Genomic DNA, 14,251 nt, shown 5'->3' with positions numbered 1-14,251 from the left:
AAGGTGCAGCCAGCATCGCACTGTGGCTGTGTTCTGAAAAGGCCCAGCGGAAGACCGTGAAACCACCTCTCCTCTTTCCAAGTTCTTAGTGGAGGAAAAGGAGGGATGGTTTCTCTCCCATGAGCAGGACTTGCACTTGAAGCAGGTTAGTGAAGTTAAGAAACTGCTACTTGCTTGTTTGTTATTTATTTGGATTTTATCTTGCTGTATCCCAAGGGCTCAGGATGGCTAATAGCTTCTGAGTAGCATATATAGATCCATATTTTTAGAGAGCTCACAATAAACTTGGATCCAGAAGAAGAGAAGTGGGTGAGCAGGGAGAAAAACAGAATTTTGAAATTCTGAGCTCAACCAAAAATCCTTCTCCCATGGATGGAGGATTTCATCTTCACTGGTCCTTCTCCAGGAGCCCCTGCCAAAGGAAGGGAGGTGCCTGGCAACCAGGAAGAGGGCCTTTTCTGCAGTTGTGGAATGAGCTCCCTAGAGAGGCTCTCCTGGCACCTATGTTGTACTCCTTTTGGCGCCAGGTGAATACCTTTTTATTTTCCCAGCATTTTAGCACTCTAGTCTTTTAGGTTTGGTGTTTTAAATCTGTATTTTAAATCTCTGCATTGCTGCTTGGTTTTATTCTGGTTGTACTGTTATATTGTGGTTTTAAGCTTTCATATTCTATATTGTTTTACACTGTATCTGTGGTTTCAGTTTTTGTGAACTGCCCAGAGAGCTTCAGCTATTGGGCAGTATAGAAATGAAATGGAATGAATGAATGAATGAATGAATGAATTCTCTCATCCTGGGGCGGGGGTGGGGGGCAGGTGCTGTAGAAGGAGAAACTCCCACCTGTTCCAGGCCTGTAATCGTTGTAAGTGTGTAACCCTGTGTCAATGAATGGTTTTCTGAGTGTATTTTGCATTTCAAACAGGTCATTATTTGGGGCAAATGTTGTTCAGCAGAGGAGAATAAAGAGAATGATCTGGGTGTGATCCAGCTTTGTTCGCCAGTCTTGGATGTTGGGGATTCTGTCACAGCCATTAGTGCTAGTCATGTGCTTGCTCCTGATGGGAGGTACGTCGCTCCTGGGTCCATATGCAGGGGAAGGATATGTTATACCGATTGGTTTTCTAAAACAAAAATGTGGATGACTCCTGTGGCTGCATTTATCAGTCTTTCTTATCCCAGTTTGCACTGCTTCTAACTTTTATTCATACATGCGCTTATTGTGCCCCTCCCTGCTCCTCCCCCTTCCAGCTGTTGTCCATGATGTGTACATGGCGCATAGGTTGTAGTATACATAGGCCCTATAGCAACTGATTAATGTGCCTTAAAAAGCAGGGAGAGATTAAAGCTTCATGGACATGACATTTCGACAGGGTTTCACAAGTATGGGGGTGGATCTGGCGGCATCAAGTTTACAGTTTACAACTTCATGCAAATGTGTGTTTTTTAGTTCTCAAAGTAATATCCCATAAAAAAGGTCAGACCTTCCCTTAGCATGATGAAGCTTTTAAGGTTTAACTAGATATTATGATGGTGGTGGTGGTGGGCCCTGGGTGGGGGGTGTCACCTAGCTCCTGTCAATCCACTTCTTCCTTGTAACATCTAATAAAAGAAACGTGATATAACATGATGTCATCTCGTTTGGCAATCAGTAAATTGGATCTGGGCTGAGTAATGGCTGAATGTGATCATGACCATTGCACATTTCTTTTGCTAAATGTTACAAGGTAGATGCAGGTTGACAGCAGCCACACACGCCCCACGCCGTCCACCCTAATTAGGCTCAGTCTTCCTTCTCTGTGAAGCCATCCATCTTATTCCTCTCATGGACCCTTTCAACTTTGTTCATTCCCCACCACCACTACCGTTTTTTGTGTATCTTCAAAGGTTGCAACGTCCCAGAGATGCCTTTCTATGGCCTCACGTTAAAAAAAGATGTTGTGCATCTCAGCTATGTTTAGCTGTGTCTAAGCAGGTGTATTTGTCTAGCTGTGCACAATGTGGAGCAAATGCCCAGTCTGGTCATTACAGGAAAAGAAAGGGCATCTATACTGTGAGTTGGTACAACTTGCAGACCTTGCGAGGCTGACAAAAGGGGGGCGGGATGTGTCCTCTAGTGCATCCTTCCCAAGCTGGTCCCTTCTGGATGTGTTGGACCACAGCTCAGAAAATTCCCAGCCAGCATGGCCAATGATTCTAGTAATGCTGGCCGGGAATGATGGGAGTTGCAGTCCAGCACATCTGGAAGGCACCAGGTTGGGAAGGCTGCTCTAAGGATCCATTCTGGCAAACTGTACACCTTTAAAACTCACAGAATCTTTGAATTATAGAGTTAAACAGAGCTTTCTTTTGTATTATCCATTACAGTCATGCTTCACGGGGTTCTCGTTTTGAATTAAATTGCATGCTCTCCTGATTGGAATTGAAAACTGGTGCTTAAGATGTGGAACATGGTTCAAAATGCAAGTGTACAGGACTGGGTAATCAGGTAGCTTCAATAACTGATAGAACTGTCCCTTTTCTTTAGCTACATCATTGCAGTAGGGACCGAATGTGGGAAGATTCATTTGTACAAATGGAAGCCACTTTCTGACTGGACTAAATGTGTTGAGACACACAGCAGGTAATCTACTTCGAATCTCTTCTGTCCAAAAGGCAAGGGCATTATTTCATGGTTGCCTTAGCATTTTGGCTGTGCCAGCGTTCTTGTATTGGTTCTTTGGGACTCCTTTGGCACCTTTATAGCGACGCCTTAGGCACATATGGGTGACCTTCAGGGAAATGGCAATCTACATCAGGATTGATGTGGGGGATGCTTTAACCTTGTCCCCTCCCCGTGATCGCAATGCAGAGATCTGGCTCAGGATCACTAGGGGGCAGGGGGCGTGGAGGGGATTTAATCTGGCTCTCCTCTCAGCTATCCCAGTGCAGAGATTGCTGGGCGGAAACAGGGTGAGTTTGTACGTCACACTAAGCCACCCTGAGAATACGCCACAGTGGATTGGTGGTTTGTTACTCCCAACAGACGACTGGGCACTCTGCAGCTTGCCATGCCTTGTTTCCCCTCAGTACTCCTGCCCGCTCCCGGCACATATCCCAGGTGCCTTTGTGGTGTTTGTAATGCCTTCCTAATTAAAAAAAAAAAAAAAATCCAAAAAATTTGGAAGGTGGGGGCAATGATATTGTAGCAGCAGGATTTGCATGGAAGGGGAACCAGAAGAGTGATGCTGTTTTGGATGCCTGTGACTCTGCATAGTTGCTCTTCAGTCTTTCTCTGCTCCTGTTTCAAGAACAGTTGCTTAACTGCTGGAACTCCTGTCTGCTGCACAGGAACAGCAAAACTAGAGCCACTTGTTCATGGGGGTGAAAAGAAATTAATCAAGCCATCACATTCTTATAAAGCAGGTTCTAGTTCTGGTTCAGCTGATATTTAAATTGTTCTGGTTCAGTCCAGTATGGGTTGGTTGGCAGGTTCAGTTCTGGAAACTTTAAACAATAATAATGATATCTGCCTCATCTGGCAGATGTGGGAAGCAGGGAGGAGGAGGAGAGCAGGTGGCTTTTGCATTAAGCTGTCCAGGGAAGTCATGGCAGAGGTGAGGTTCAAACTGGGGCCTTTTATGTTGGTTTTCTGTATACATGAAATAATCCTTGTTTTGGCTAGGGCATATACCCCCATATAGCCTCTTACTGAATTTCCAGTTCACATTCAGCCAAGACTTCAAATTAAAATGGAACTAGGATTTGCTTTGGCTCTCTGGAATGAATAGTGACAGTATTTTAAACATGCACAGAGCAGGTGTAGGCAGCCTTTCTGGCCGTGCGGACTACCTGCAGTGCAGGAGGGCGAGGCTGGGGCTGCAGACACATGCACAGAAATGTGCATGCACACCTCCCACACAGACACACGTATATAACGCACTTCCATGCGTGCAGATACACACTGAGAGCCGGCGTGGTGTAGTGGTGAGAGTGTTGGACTGGGACTCAGAAGATCCAGGTTCTAGTCCCCAGTCGGCTATGAAGCACACTGGGTGACTTTGGGCCGCTCACTAACTCTCAGGCTAACCTACCTCACAGGGTTGTGGTGAGGATAAAATGGAGAGGCAGAGGATCATGTAAGCCACCTTGGGTTCCATGGAGGAGAAAAAAGGTGGGATGTATCACCAACCAGTGGCAAGCAGCTGGTTGGCCACTGTGTGAACAGAATGCTGGACTAGATGGACCTTGGTCTGATCCAGCAGGGCTCTTCTGATTTTCTTATGAAAATGTAATAAATAAATAAATATATACATGTGTGGTGCATGTGTGCGCACACCCACACACTCCCCCGCCCTCCATGCATATCTCAGTGTAGCAGGATGGGGAGCCTTAAACCTCCCCTCCCTGCTCACTGAGATCAAGTGATGGGATTGCTATGGGTGGGGCGTTTATAGCCTCCCCTCCAGCGATCCTGATCTCTGCACTGGCACTGCTGAGAGCAAGGAAAGTCTTTAACTCTTCCCCCTCCCCCAGGAATCCTGACGCGGACCACTGTTTTCCCCACTGCTAATAGTGGCGAGGAAAGAGTGAGCTCTGTATTGGGATTGCTGGGAGGCGGGTGAGGTTAAAACCTCTCCACCCCCCCCACCCCCCAGCGGTCCTGCTCTAGATCACTGTTTCCCCACTGCTAGTAGCAGCCCGTTTCCTACCTCTCAGCTGATCGTAAGGGAAAGTGGGCGGTGCTCCATGGGCCACACAGGGAGCGGCGAGGGTCACGTGCTCCCCACCAACGGTCTGTGCAGAGTGTTGAGCCTTTTCTGTTTCTCCAAGCCCTTGTTCACCCATGCAGGTATATAATTTGCTAACATCAGGTGACCGCTTGGAGGCGTAACTCAGGGTCCATCATAGATCACAGAACTTCTGTATTGCCTGAAATGCAATGTTTTCCAGTAGTTTACTTAAATCAGCTGCAAGTCAACATGTACGGAGAAACAAAGTGATGTACAGGCATGTGTAAACCAGTCTTTACTTAAGGTCCTTTGTCTGTCTGTCCATCCATCTTTCTATTCGAGAGAGAGGGGGGTGGATTGTTGTTTTTTTAATCCTGAAATCTGACAGGAGAGCATGTATAGCAGAGGCATATCCATGCTGATGTTAAATGCCGTTTGAAATCTGGCTTGTAACTGCAGCTGTACTGTAAAGGCCTTGCGAGACCTTAAATGTTTGAATTTCTCACCACGCCATTAACTTTTCCATTCATCTCAATCGGCCCAAAGGGCTCACTAGTGTATCAGCAACATCTGTTCTTCCTTCAGAGGATTTGCCTGCCTCCGTGTACACCCCACACGTGGTACAGAGTCCACTGGGAAATTTACTTCCAGCTTTGCACAGTTCCATTGTTGTAGCCTGACATAACTATTTCAAAGACCGCCTCGACCTATTTTGGCACTCGAGGCAAGGTGCTATTTTGGCACCCCAGAGACAGACACACTGCTGCCCCCTCTTCTCTCTTGTCCACTCTGGCAGCAGCTGCTGTCACTGCTACCACCTCTACCCCCTCCTCCTCTCCTTTCCCCCACCCCCAGCTGCCACCCCTCCTACTCACCTACCTCCTGACAGTGCTGCCTCCTCTTCTCTTTCCCTTCCACAGTCACCTTCTCCTCGTCATTGCCTCTTCTCTTCCCCTTCCCCATGTATTCCCTCCGGCCGCTGCTGCCTCCTGCTTCTCCTCTTCTCTTTCCCTTCCCGATCCTCTTTGGCCACTGCCATCCTCCACTTTGTCTGCCCGCACAGGTGGTCTCCCGGGCCATCTCAGCCAGAATACCTTGCTATGAGGAAGATCCTTCACAGTGAGGCATTTGGACCGCTGTTGGGTGGGCTCTCGGGAGAGTCTCGGCAGCCACTTTTCTGCTATGGAATTTGCCACAGCAGGGAAGCAGCTGGTGGGGCTTCCCAGAGAGCCTACGCCGCCCCATGCCTAGCTCTGAGGGGTTCTCAGAGTTAGGCTGTCTTCAGCAGCAGAGCTGGGGAGACCTCTGCCTCATTCTGAGAACCACTCAGAGTGAGGCATTGGCCTGCAGCTCCAGGGATGGTCCTCCTGGCAGCAGCTGTGTGTGCGGCTGTGTCTCCTGGTGCCAGCTAGGGCTTGGAGTGCCATCGCTGCCACCATCCCCACACAGCCAGCACGGCCCCCTTCAGGGCAACATTTGCTGCCCCCAGAATTTGGTGCCAAAGCGGTTACTCTGTTTGCTCCCCCTCCCCCCAAGAAACGGCTCCCACTACGCACAGGGTCTGATTTATTGAGGAGTCATTAAATTCTATAGCAGGTCAATGTTGTAGATTGTCAGTTTCAGTTTCCCAGTTCTTGCACTCAGGAGCAACCTGGAGGAGATTGAATTAGATCTATTCTTTGCTTTTAATTGAGAAGTTTCCTCTGAGGAAGGCCATATATATGCTCAAAACGCAATAGGAAATGTGGCAAATAGCTTGGTGGTTAAATCTTTTCACACAGTCTTCTGGTTGCAGTTCTCTGTGCTCCATCTGGATGTAATGGCAAACTACATTTTAGATAGCACCCCTACCAGCTTGTGTATGGACTCCCTCCTCCCCTCCAGATTTTTGCTAAGGAAAGTTTGCTATGACATCGAAATTGGTAGCCTATTAAATTAAGATGGCCTTCGAACCACAATTTTAAACTATGGCTTGAAGCATGTTTATAAACTATGACTTGGAGGCAAGGCATTAACCACAGGCTTCTAATGTGGATATCATGGTGAACAATGGCTGGTGAAAACCAGGCGGGGAGAAGGTAACCTCTGAATGGGGAGTGGGGAGATCCCCCAAGGGCACTTCTGAACACCAAACCATGGTTTGGCAGTACTTCTGAACAGAGCCTTTGCTTTGAGCTGATGTATTCTCTGACACTTCTTTTAAACTTTCTAAGTGCCATGATTCCTAGCTTTCTGTTGGCTGTTCTTAATGGCAATATTTGACCTGAAATTACCGTGAAAATAAGTAGATTGCTTTTAAATTATTGATGGGATGAAGTGAAGAAATGTCATTTGCACTGATTATAGCTCTGGCATCTTTAATACCTACAGGCAAGTGACAAGTTTAGTTTTTCCAGGCTGGCAGTGCTGAAAAGGAGCACGCTAATTAGATAAATGCTGACGTTTTGAATTGACAGAGTCCAGCTGAGTTTGACATTTTGCAGTTGTGAGAGATGAATTGGGTTTCCTTCCACTAATAGCGTCTGTCTTTGTTGCAGCCAAAGCCACACTCTTGTTGTCAAGCAGCTGTGTTGGAGAAAATGCGTGGGCAGAGCTGGGCAGGACACGGCAGAGAGCAGCAAGTGGCTGCAGCTGGCAAGCTGTGGGGCTGACTACACTGTCAAGATCTTCAATATTAATAGAGACAGTCTTTAAATGATGACATTTGGCCAGGCAAGCTCCACTTCTTGACATGTCTGAGTGTCATTCATTTTCTAAAAAAAAAGTTTTGCATGTCCTATTCTGAAAGCTGTGGCATCTGACACATTCTAAATTGAGCTTATTTATTAAAGCAGTTTGGATAATGAGGTGTGAGTTTAAAGGATTTGTATAATGAAGCTTACCACTGTGTGCCTTATTAATCATCTTTCCTCATAGAAGGTCTTTCTCATGAGCTTAGTGCATGGCTTTCCTTGGTTAGTGCTTTTCATGGGATGCCCGTCCTCCTCGAAGGGAACTGGGTGGCGTAGCAGGACCACACTCGGAGGAGGAAAGCCGCTTTTTCCTGCTTCCTTCCCTTTTTGTAAAAATATAGTGTGAATTTCTGATATACTGCACATTTTCCCCTACATATTAAGTGTAAAAACCCTTGTTTTTAGTTGTGCTCTGAATGGGCTCAAGTCCTAACTGTTTCAGGGTTTTTAATGACCTTTGACATTTCTTTGCAACTCTGATTCCCGGATACGTAGATACATGTTAAGGTTGTGGTGATCAGCGGCTATTTGAGGGATTTCTTATTCAGTGGAATGCCCTTTCTTGCAAGAAGCAGTCATCAGATTCAGACCTCAATGGAGACAAGATTCAGTTGTTCCCAAGACTTATTCTGGTATAGTGCAGCATTCACTTTTAAAACAATTTATTAGCCTGATTCTCATGTTCAAATGGGTACATTTCTTAGCCGCTAAAAGGCATGGTGTAGTCATGGAGTTCCTTCATACAAAAAACAATTGCCACAGGCATTGTTGCATTGGTGTTATGGTAGAAATGTATTAATGTGCAGCGTGGCACATGGCTTCACAGGAGGGTCACCAAGCTACACTGTACCCTGCAAAGTTCCTCCATCAGCAACTTTCATGAAATTAAACAGCCCTGGGTCTGGTCAGTGCCTCGACAGGAGATGGCCTGGGTACCCTCTGTTCTTCACCTGAAGTTTCATCGTGGAAGAAAGGTGCAGTCTAAAGGTAATAATGAATTAGGACAGTGATTTTCTTGTTCTCATCTGTGTGGTGCTGATGTTAGATTTAGTTGCCACTCCATAAATCTTACCCTTTTTGCATCTATTGTGGCAGGTTTTAATCTAAATTACTACACATAACTTATTGAAAGCTTTAAACTAATTGCTAGAATTGCTAGCATCCCCCCCTCCCACACACACACACCAAAAGCGAGGCCAGTGGATGTTTAATCTAAAAGCCATATTCAAATATGTCAGTCATAAAAAGGATGTATAATCAAATGTCAAGCATGCAATACCAATATAATTATTGTAATAGGAATAGATGTCTCTTTCTGTCTTTATTTAAGCTGAAGGTAGCCCAATGGTCTCTTTGGGGGAGCTTCCTATGTAGAGCTGAAAATTTTATTGACTCCAATACATTTCCTTGGAAAAACTATTTCTCTGTTGCAAACAGAAATTAATTGTTTTCCAGAACTTCCTCGTTTCATACCTGGGGAAGAAGCCACATCTCCGTGGTAGAGCAAATGCTTTGCATTCATAAGGTTCAAGCCCACATATCTTCAGTTAAAGGAGAACTCCTGCCAGTCACATCAGGCCAGATGGCACAATTGTCCAACTCTGGGTCAGGTGTCATATACTTGTATGGTTATAAATGAAAATGACACAGATTTTTGTGCATAGCTGTGAGGCCATCCATATATTTTAGGAAGGGGCTGTTGATGATAGTAATGCCAAGCCATAAATTAATCAAAATCCTTCAAGGCCTTTACTTGATATGTGTTCTGCATCCTGTAAGGAATATTCAACTTGTATGTAGGAATAGTTTTCATGCTTATTCAACCATTATGGTCTTCAGCTAGGATATACTCAGGCCTCTATACATGTGACGATGGCCTTGTAGGCCCCTTCCAACCCTACTATTCTATGACTAGGCAAGGCGCTATTTCCAAGCCTGTGCTAACTGACAAGTTGTTTTCATTAGAATCGCAAGTTGTTGAAGGAGTGGGGAGGGGGAAGCATGGAGATTCCAATCTGTGGATTAAACCATAAGCAGGCACCAAATGGGAGAAGACTGGCTAATAGTCCTTTGCAAGAAGAGCAGAGTGTGAAACTGGCAATGCAAAGAAAATGGGTGAGTAGCTTCTGTTGTAAATGCGCACTGGCACAAGAACATTTTTTAGCTTATATATACAGTCAGGGCCAGAAATATTGGAACAAGGATAACTGTTTTGGCAGTTGGCCTCCGTACACCACCGCATTGAAGTTGAAAGGAAACACACCCAGATGGGAGCAAAGTCAGGACTTTCAGCTGTAATTCAAGGGGTTTGACACAAGTGGGCACTAACCATTCAGGAAGGACAGCCAGTGGTATACACACACCTCCATCGTTGGTGGCTCATAAGTAATGGGGCAAACCAACATCATTTCAAACTGAAGGATTGCCTTTAATACCTGGATGAAAATCCTTTGCAGTCAATGACTGCCTGAAGTCTCGAACCCATGGACATGACCAAATGCTGCGTTTCCTCCCTCGACATGCTTTGCCAGGCCTTTACTGCAGCTGCCTTCAGCTGCTGTTTGTTTGTGGGTCTTTCTGCCTTCAGTCTTGTCTTCAGGAAGTGAAAAGCATGCTCTGTTGGGTTGAGATCAGGTGACTGACTTGGCCATTGAAGAACATCCCACTTCTTTGCCTGGAGAAACTCTTGGGTAGCTTTTGCTGTACGTTTTGGGTCATTATCCATCTGCAATATGAGGCGGCATCCTATCAGTTTGGCAGCATGCAGCTGAATCTGAGCAGAAAGTATAGCCCTATACATTTCAGAATTCATCCTGCTGCTTTTATCAGCAGTCAGGTCACCAATAAACACCAGTGACCCGGTTCCATCGGCAGCCATGCATGCCCATGCCATAACGCTGCCTCCACCATGTTTGACAGATGATGTGGTATGCTTCGGCTCATGAGCTGTTCCTTTCCTTCTCCATACTTTTCTCTTCCCATCATTCTGGTGCAAGTTAATCTTGGTTTCATCAGCCCAAAGAATCTTATTCCAGAACTGGGCAGGCTTTTTTAGGTGTTTGCTGGCAAAGGCTAATCAGGCCTTTCGGTTCTTGAGCATTACCAGTGGTTTGCACCTTGTTGTGAAGCCTCTGTATTTACATTCATAAAGCCGTCTCTTGACTGTAGATGTTGACAATGACATGCCTACCTCCGCAAGAGCATTCTTGACCTGGCTAGATGTTGTGAAAGGGTTCCTCTTCACCATGAGCAGAATTCTGCAGTCATCCACTTTAGTTGTCTTCTGTGGTCTTCCAGGCCTTTTGCTGTTGCTGAGCTTGCCAGTTAATTCCCTCTTTTTCAGGATGTTCCAAACTGTTGTATTGGCCATTCCCAGTGTTTCTGCTATCTCTCTGATGGGTTTATTTTGTTTCCTCAGCCTAATGATGGCCTCTTTCACTCGCATGGACACCTCTTTGGACCTCGTGTTGGGGGTTCCAGTGAACAGCTACCAAATGCAAATGTAACCCTCAGAACCACCTCCAGGCCTTTTATCTGCTTGATTGGTCATGGGGTACCCAGGAAACAGGCCACACCTGGCCATGCAGCTGCTTGTCAGCTATTCATTCCATTACTTATGAGCCACCAATGATGGGTGTGTGTGTATGCCACTGGCTGTACTTCCTGAATGGTTAGTGCCCCATGACCAATCAACTTTTGTCACACCCCTTGAATTACAGCTGAAAGTCCTGACTTCGCTCCCATCTGGGTGTGTTTCCTTTCAACTTCAATGCGGTGGTGTACAGAAGCCAACTGCTAAAACAGTTATCCTTGCTCCAATATTTCTGGCCCTGACTATAATTTAAGCTTACCTCTTTTTCAAGGTTTGGCTTGATTGTCTCACCTACAATCAGAACTCTGATTAGTCTCCTCCCACTCTGTTTTCCCAAATTGACCACATTTTGAATTATCCCAATAAAATTTAAGCCCCTCCCCACAAAGACGCTAGCAGTCTTTGCATCTCTTAAGAGATAGTACTTTCTCTGATGTGCAGAACCATGTTCTAAACATGAATAGCATTTATGCTTTCAAATGCAATGAACTTGTAGTTGGGGTCAGAGTTTCTCATGGGAAGGAGCCATAGAAAATTATGCATTTCAAAAAAAAAAAAAAAAAACCTACCAGGGAACAGTGAAAGGCCATTTGTGAACAGGGAGGGGGATGCTGAAGCAATAAATCCAAGAAGTAGTTTAGAAAGCAAAATTTGTTTTGAAAAGCTCCATTGAGGTAATGACTAATGTCTGAAAATCTAGGTAAACATGCTTTGAAACAGCACTTTCCCCACCATATATTAGGGAAAACAACTGGAAACTTGAACATACTTCTAACAGCACAATCCTATACTTGTTTACTCAGAAGTAAGTCCTATGCAACAATTTAAATAACCTTGAGGCTATTATGAAAGGCATGGTAAAAATACCTTAAATAAAGAATCATAGAATCATAGAATAGTAGGGTTGGAAGGGGCCTATAAGACCATTGAGTCCAACCCCCTGCTCAATGCAGGAATCCAAATCAAGGCATCCCTGACAGATGGGTGTCCAATTTCATCTTGAATGCCTCCTGTGTGGGAGAGCCCACCACCTCCCTAGGTCATTGGTTCCATTGTCGTATTGCTCTAACAGTCAAAACGTTCTTCCTGATGTTCAGCCGGAATCTGGCTTCCTGTAACTTGAGGCCATTATTCCATGTCCTGCACTCTGGGATGATTAGCTATCCCGCCCAATTTGGTGTCATCTGCAAATTTGATCAGCATTCCCTGCACCTCTTCCTCCAAGTCATTAATAAAAATGTTGAAGAGCACTAGGCCCAGGACTGAGCCCTGCGGTACCCCACTCGTTACCTCTCCCCAGTTTGAGAAGATCCCATTGATAATTACTCTTTGAGTCGGATCTTGTAGCCAACTGTGGATCCATCTGATATTTTTTTCATCTAGCCCACTTTGAGCTAGTTTGCTCATCAGGAGATCATGGGGCACTTTTGTCGAGAGCTTTGCTGAAGTTGAGGTATATTACGTCCACAGCATTCCCACAGTCCACAAGGGAGGTTACCTGATCAAAAAATGAGATCACATTAGTCTGGCAGGATTTGTTCTTGACAAATCCATGTTAGCTTTGAGTAATCACTGCATTGTTTTCAAGGTGCTTACAGACTGATTGCTTTATCATCTGCTCCAGAATTTTCCCAGGGATTTATTGTCAGATTGACTGGTCTGTAGTTACCAGGCTCTTCCTTTTTGCCCCTTTTGAAGATAGGGACAACATTAGACCTCCTCCAGTCATCTGGCACTTCACCCATCCTCCATGATTTCTCAAAGATAATAGACAGTGGTTCTGAGAGTTCTTCTGCCAGTTCCTTTATGCAGTTCATCTGGCCCTGGAGATTTGAACTCCTTCAAAGTAATTAGGTGTTCCTTGACCATATGCCTATTGATCTCAAGCTGCAATCCTGCCCCTTCAGCCTGTACTTCACCTTTGCCAGAGGGCTGATAGACCCTCTTTTGGGAGAACACTGAGCCAAAGTAGGAATTGAGCACTTCTGCCTTTTCCTTGCCATCTGTTATCATTTCGCCAACCTTATTTAATAGTTGAATTAACTAATCTTTCCTCTGTCTTTTACTATGCATGTATCTGAAGAAAGCCTTTTTGTTGCTTTTAGCATCCCTCGCTAACATCAGCTTGTTCTCAGCTTTAGCCTTCCTGACGCCATCCCTGCAACTCTGTGCTACCTGCCTGTACTCTTCCTTTGTAGCTTGGCCTTCCTTCCACTTCCTGTATGTGTCCTTTTTTGTTTTCAGGTCATCTCTAAGCTTTTTGTGAAGCCACATTGGCTTCTTCTGTTGTCTTCCGCCTTTTTTTCTTGTTGGAATTGTTTGTAATTGTGCCTTGAGAATTTCCTTTTTTTAAACTCCCATCCATCTTGGACTCCTTTTCTCATTAGAGTCACTTGCCATGGGACCTTCCTGATCATTGTTCTGAGTTTATTAAAATCGGCTTTCCTAAAATCCAGGGTATGCATTTGGCTACACTCGGCTTTTGCTTCCTTTAGAACCAAGAACTCAAGTATAACATGGTTGCTTCCCGCCAGAGTTCCTGTAACTGCTACTTTATCCACTAAGTCATCTCTGTTGGTTAGGATCAAGTCAAGGATAGCTGATCCTCTAGTTCCTTCCTCTTCTTTCAGTAGGAGGAAATTATCAGCAACACAAGTCAGGAATTTCCTGGAGGGGCCATGTTTTGCAGAATTTGTCTCCTAACAAATTTCGGGGAAATTGAAGTCCCCCATTACTACTACATCGTGCTTCCTTGAAACCTTGGCAATTTGCTTTTCAAAAGTTTCATCCTCGTCTTCTCCTTGATTGGGTGGCCGGTAGTAGACTCCGACCACCATGTTCCTTTTATTCTTTGCTCCATTTATTTTGATCCAGATGCTCTCGATGGGGCTACCAAGCTCCTCCTCCTGTATTTCTGTGCAGAAATATGTATTTTTAACATATAGTGCAACTCCACCTCCCTTTCTGTTCCTCCTGTTCTTTTGGAACAAGTTATATCCTTCAATTGCTGCATTCCAATCATGGGAGTCATCCCACCAAGTTTCAGTTACACCTATCAAGTCATACTTTCCCACTTGTATTAAGAGTTCAAGTTCGTTCTGTTTGTTTCCCATACTCTGGGCATTAGTTTATAGACATTGAAGACCATGTGCTTTATAGTCTGGCTTTCTTCCTACATGTTTCTGAAGGCTATTATTGAGCTATTAGAGCTGTTCTCT

At 45.1% G+C, this 14,251-nt stretch overlaps 1 protein-coding gene across 1 annotated transcript in view; it reads left to right on the top strand.

Moving 5' to 3' along the window:
• Positions 1–8,741, top strand: part of ELP2 (elongator acetyltransferase complex subunit 2) — a 51,392-nt gene extending 42,651 nt beyond the window's left edge. The window contains exons 20-22 of the mRNA XM_084850626.1: positions 923–1,065; positions 2,525–2,620; positions 7,247–8,741. Of these exons, the coding sequence (XP_084706752.1) occupies positions 923–1,065; positions 2,525–2,620; positions 7,247–7,403 (396 nt within the window). The 3' untranslated portion in view covers positions 7,404–8,741. The remainder of the gene's footprint in view (positions 1–922; positions 1,066–2,524; positions 2,621–7,246) is intronic.
• Positions 8,742–14,251: the final 5,510 nt, after the last annotated feature.

This window comes from Heloderma suspectum, chromosome 4, assembly GCF_057233095.1.
Source record: "Heloderma suspectum isolate Gila_16-S chromosome 4, 16-S_ref, whole genome shotgun sequence".
Classification (NCBI taxonomy): Eukaryota; Metazoa; Chordata; class Lepidosauria; order Squamata; family Helodermatidae; genus Heloderma; species Heloderma suspectum.
Note: the sequence above shows the minus strand (reverse complement) of the source record. Positions and strands in the feature narration are given on the sequence as shown.